The sequence below is a fragment of the Diceros bicornis genome, chromosome 31 (genome assembly GCF_020826845.1).
Source record: "Diceros bicornis minor isolate mBicDic1 chromosome 31, mDicBic1.mat.cur, whole genome shotgun sequence".
NCBI lineage: Eukaryota > Metazoa > Chordata > Mammalia > Perissodactyla > Rhinocerotidae > Diceros > Diceros bicornis.
The window spans coordinates 9999125-10005154 of NC_080770.1; the positions used below are offsets into that span (position 1 = coordinate 9999125).

At 37.5% G+C, this 6030-nt stretch overlaps 1 protein-coding gene across 2 annotated transcripts in view; it reads right to left on the reverse strand.

Annotated features, from left to right (window-relative positions):
• Window positions 1–5353, reverse strand: part of LOC131394919 (solute carrier family 22 member 10-like) — a 48931-nt gene extending 43578 nt beyond the window's left edge. For both annotated transcript variants that reach the window (XM_058526617.1, XM_058526616.1), the window contains exons 1-2: window positions 4952–5353; window positions 4140–4243 (exon numbers count right to left, since the gene is read on the reverse strand). In XM_058526617.1, coding sequence (XP_058382600.1) covers window positions 4140–4243; window positions 4952–5353 — 506 coding nt within the window. The remainder of the gene's footprint in view (window positions 1–4139; window positions 4244–4951) is intronic.
• Between the last annotated feature and the right edge of the window lie 677 nt (window positions 5354–6030).

Here is a 6030-nt window from a genome sequence, read left to right on the forward strand (position 1 = left end):
GGATTGCTCTGCGATATTTGAAATAGAATTCTAAAAACATTCAAATAATTCCCCAAAATGGCAGGAAGTGTTAGGAACAAAAACAATGCCTGAAAATCATAATCATCATTGTCATCATCAAGTAAATAATGTGGAAAACAAAAAGAAAATAATAAACTGAAACAAAACCATAACAATCACAGCAAAGTAATTGCTAATGGTTAAACACTATCAAATGATAGAGATTACCAGAAAGAGTTAAAAAAAGGAAGACTTAATTATATGCTGTCCACAATAGTACTTAAAATGTTATAAGTTGAAAGTAAATTGACAGAAAAAGTATACAACTTGAATAGGAATAATAAGAAGCCTGGAGTCTTTATATTAATATCAAATAAAGTAAATTTGTAACCAAATATACTTCTAGAAATAATAATGCTGAAAATGTCAAATGTATATGAACTCAATAAATCTTCAAAACACATGAAGCAAAAGTGACAGAATTAGTTAGACAATTCACAATGATTGTTGAAGAGATTTTTGAATATTTTTATTGTGGTAAAATATATACAGTCATGCATCGCTTAACACTGGGGATATGTTCTGAGAAATGTGTCATTAGGTGATTTTGTCATTGTGTGAACATCATAGAGTACACTTACACAAACCTAGATGGGATATTCTCCTATACATCTCAGGTATATGGTACTAAACTTATGGGACCGCCATCATATATGCGGTCTGTCCTCAACTGAAACATTGTTATCTGACACATGACTGTATAATAAAATATTTGCCATTTTTATCCTTTTTAGATGTACAATTCAGTAGTGAATTACACTCGTGTTATGCAACCATCACCATTATCTATTTCCAAAACATTTTCATCCCCTCAAAACATAAACTCTATCACTATTAAGCAATAACACCCCATTCCTCTCTTCCCTCTTATCCTTCTGATAATCTCTAATCTACTTTCTGTCTCCATTAATTTGCCTATTCTAGATATTTCATATAAGGGAATGCATACAACATTTGTCCATTTGTGTCTGGATTATTTCATTTAGCATAATTTTTTCAAGATTAATCCATGGTGTACCATGTACCAGAACTTTATTCTTTTTTCTGGATGCAGAATATTCCATCGTGTGTGTGTGTGTGTGTGTGTGTGTGTGTGTGTGTGTGTGTCTATGTATTAATGGATTAACAAAATATACATATCTATATATATATTTTGTTAATCCATTAATCTGTTGATGAATGCTTGGATTGTTTCACCTTCGGCTATTGTAAATAATGCTACAACAAACCTTGATGTACAATTAAGTTCCTATTTTCAATTTTTTAGAGTATGTACCTAGGAATGGAATTGCTGGTTCATATGGCAAGTCTATGTTTAGTTTTTTAGTCTTAGTTTTTAGTACCACTTTACATTCCCACCATTAATGTACAAGGGTTTCAATTTCTCCACGTGCTCACCAACACTTGTTATTTCTGATTTCTTTTATTATAGCCATCCTAGTAGGTGTTGTTTCTCCTATTGTTTTGATTTGCATTTCCCTACTAACTGATGACGTTGAGGATCTTTTCATGCGCTTATTGGCCATTTGTATATCTTCTTTGTAGAAATATCTATTCAAGTCCCTTGCCAAATTTTTAATTGGTTTATCATTTTGTTGTTGAGTTTTAGGAGTTCTTTATACATTCTGGATATGAAACATTACCAGATATATGATTTGCAAATATTTTCACCCATTTGTAAGTTGTCTTTCCACTTTCTTGATAATGTTCTTTGATGCACAAATGTTTTAATTTTGATGAAGTCCAATTTACCTGTTTTTCTTATGTTGTTTGAGCTTTTGATGTCTAAGAATCCATTGAAAAATACAGGGTCATGAAGATTTACTTCTATGTTTTTTTTAGAGTTTTACGGTTTTAGCTCAGTTGGCTGCATGGTCTAATAGCACATTCCTGTTGCAGTTTTTCTGTTAAGTGAATAGGCCCCCAGTGTGGCTGGTTGCTAAGCTCAGGGGCTTACAATTGCTATAGGCTTCTGGCCTATAAGGCTCTTGTTAGCTCTATGAGGATTGCAGCTGGATGGGGCTGGCCCCAGGCATAGGAACACCCAATTGTTTTAGGCTTTGGAAGGTGGGGCTAATACGATGTGTGGCTGTTTGAGAAGCACAAGTCTTCTGCAGCTGACAAGCCCTGCTGCCCATAGGGCCACACACACAGTCAACACAGTCCTTCCCTGTGTGCATGCTCCAACCCTCTGAAGCAGACCCAGTCACCCCAAGGCAGGGGCCCCACACCTCCACCAACACCCTATACTCTCCACATGCTCTTTGCACATGCCCTGCCCCACAGAGGTGGACCCACTCCCTAGGCTGAAGAGAATTATGGTCAACTAATTTTTGATAACGGAGTCAATAATACTAAATGGGGACAGGATAGTCTCTTTAGTAATGGTGTTGGAAAAACTGGATAATCACATACAGAAGAATGAAATTTGACCCCTATCTTACACCACTCACAAAAATTAACTCAAAATGGATTAAAGATTTAAACATTAGACCTGAAATCATAAAACTCCTAAAAGAAAACATGGGGAAAATCCTCCCGGACATTGGTCCGTATCCGCTATTTTTTTGGATATAATAGCCATCCGAACCAGTGTGAGGTTAAATCTCATTGTGATTTGGTTGGCATTTCCCTGATGATTAGTGATGTTAAGCACCTTTTCATATGTCTCTTGGCTATTTCTATGTCATCTTTGGAGAAATATCTATTGAGTTTCTTTGCCCATTTATTAAATCAGGTTATTTGTGTTTTTTTTAATTGAGTAGTACTTCCCTAATATTTTGAATATTAACCATTTATCAGATATATGGTTTGCAACTATTTTCTCCCATTGTGGTAGTTTCCTGTTAGTTGTGTAGATTGTTTCCTTTGCTGTAAACAAGTTTTTTAATTTGATGTAATCCCACTTGTCTATTTCTGCTTTCATCGGCTGTACTTTTGCTGCCAAAGCCAATGTACAGAAGCTTTTTACCTATGTTTAGTTGAAAATCTTTAGCTTAGCTATAAGTATCCCTATTCTTCACCCAATTTTCCACTCTCATCTCCTGTCATAACCCTCTTTCCCACACACACACACACACACACACACATCTCCTCTCCTATGCCCATGTAAACTGATCAATTAGCATTTTATTGTGAATCATCGTAAAGGGCTTGGTCAGAAGACTGGTTGATACTAATAATGTGACTCTGAAATCTTTTATGAATTACATTTAGGGTGATACACTCAGAGTTCACAATTTTCAGCTGAAATATTCAATGATGTTAAGCTTATTGATGATAGAGGATACTTTAAGTTTTCCTTTTCCTTTATGGGAGACCTGAGTGTGTGACGGTCATAGTTTTCTGCCTACTTCAAGATGAAAACTGCTAGGCACCACATACCCCAAACTTCTCACACCACAAATCATGACACTCGAGGTCTTTAGATTAATTACCTTATATGATTGCAAAAATTACCTCTAACAAGCTTTTTTTTTTTTTACAAGATCTACCATCCAGATTATAACCACAATTATTTCTTAGTACATCTTCAGTGCCACCTCACTACGCATCCAGGTTTTATAGAAATGTCTACTCATTAAAATGGGGCAATCATGACCTGACCACCAATCTGGGAACCCACAAGCATTTAGCTCACTTAGTCCAAGAGGGACTTAACACAGAAGCCCTGGGGAAGGCCTACAAAGTTGTTCTCCATATCTGTGTCTTCAAACAAGCTGAACACACTGTCTTGCAGCACCTTCCTCTCCCTTCCCATAGGTAACTCCTTCTTCTCTTTCTAAATAAAGTATTTTGTATAATGGTGCCTTTCCTCTAAACTCTGTTCTGAAAGGCCCCCAAGTCTTATGGAGCTGTCATTTCTGTGTTCTGTACAGAGAGCTATGTGGCAACAAAATGGCATTCATCACACTGACTCTAACTCTACATTTCCATCTCTAGCTCCCTGGGAACCAAGGCAACCCACAACAGTGTAAATTGCATACTGGAACTCAGTAAAGACTTCTTTATGAAAGAATTAATCATAAGCAGATGAAAACATCACAGAATAAGGACAACAGTGACCTGGGGACACTCACCTGTCTGAGAGAGGGCCACATATGAGGCTTCCCACCAGCATTCCAGCCATGAATAGGAACTGAACCACTGATTTCTGTGACTGGTAGTCACATACTAGGTCCCACTGGAAGAGAAGGAAACCAGCACAGAGGAGTTCACAGCAGCTTATAATCCCTCAGTGTTCACTCACTCTAACACACCTCAGTGGACAGACTCTCCAGCCTGCTTTTACTACATTTACTGATCTGTATCATTCAAGTCTCAGCTTAAGCCTGGCGTTCTCTTGAAATCCTCAATTAACTCTCCTAAGTTATATTAGGGCCAATCTTTATATTCACTCAGCACTCCATACCTTAGTGGTTCCCAATCTTTGCCACACATTGAAAACATTGAGGAGATTTTCCAAAAAATACTAATGCCTGAATTTCACACCTAGACTGAAACACACTCTGATTTGCCTCTCTCACAAGTAGTCGGGGCATGGAGATTTTTAAAAATTAATACAGATATTTCCAATTTGCAGCTAGGCCATGCGCAAGTGACCAAGAATAATTTTTCACACATTATATCAAGTACCTACTTGTCTAATCAGTCTTCACACTTGATTTCAAGCTCTGTGATAGTAGAATTCATGTCTAATTTGTTGATTTCACTGACCTTAATTTCAGCGTAAGTGCTTGGCAGTTAAAAAGATAAGCAATCACTATTTGCTGAGAATGAAAGAAAGCTAACTATAGTATCTACACAGTAACTGAAGACTTGAACCATGTTTATTTACGTTATTCTAAACACCCAGACCATGTACTCACAAGAGGTAAATGGGACCTCTTACCTCAGTCACAATGGTGGAGGGAAAGGAGCTTCGGTCATACACCCAGCCATCCACACAGGGCTCCGTGACTAGGTCAGTCATGTTGGGGAAGGTCCCATTCAGATGAAGAAGCTGCCACTCGGGGTGGAGGAAGCGACGACATTTCTCTGGCTTCAAGTTTGAGTCGAGTGGGATGGAGATTCTCAGGAGGACATCAGGGCTGAGGATCCCAGTGTCATTATTAAAGACAGTGTCATTGTCAAGGATGTGGACCCAGCAACGATGACTAGGAATGGCTGCAGTGAAGTTCTCCAATAACAAATGACAGATTGGTATCATGACAGAAGGAAGACCTAAAACCATCTGAAGGATCTGGAATTTCCCAAGGCCACCAACTCGATCCAGGAGCTCCTCAAAGGCCATTGAGCATGAACAGGTGATCCTCAAGAAGAGGCACAATAGCTTTATGGAGATAAGTTTAAAGGGAGAAAAAAGTTTCCTTTCATTAATTTAGGCTAAGTCTGTGTGAACTCACACCAGCTTCTCATCAATGGGTCCCACCCACCTCACTACTGCAACAGAGCAGTGGAAGCAGTATCTCTAGTCCTTTGGAATTGGGAGGTATTATTTTTTTAGTAACATCATAGAGAAAAGTATATACCAGAGACACTTCTAGCCGTTGACAATGAAATCTGTTTAAAGGTTTACTCTCTGAATGCACTTGTCTTCAGTGATTCTGTAAAGTTAACATTGGACTTTGTACAAGGTCTCTAAATAATTAAAATAAGGCTGAGACACAGTCTTGAATCATTACCAGAAAATGGAATTTGAGAGATGCAAAAGTGAGTTGCTTTATGATTTTTTCTGTGGAAAGAACAGAAAGTGTTTTTCTGGTTTAGTGCTGAATTTAGATTAGAATAATTAATAATTAAATCCTTTACTTTTAATTATAGCAAAGTGGAATGCGGTGCAATAACTACGTTTTAGAAACTGATATTATGTTTCACTTTAAATCATACCAGGAACTCACAGTAATTTTGAATTCCTTGACATGTAGATATGGGAGGAAAGCAGCGGTAAGCTCATATAAGAGTTTATTT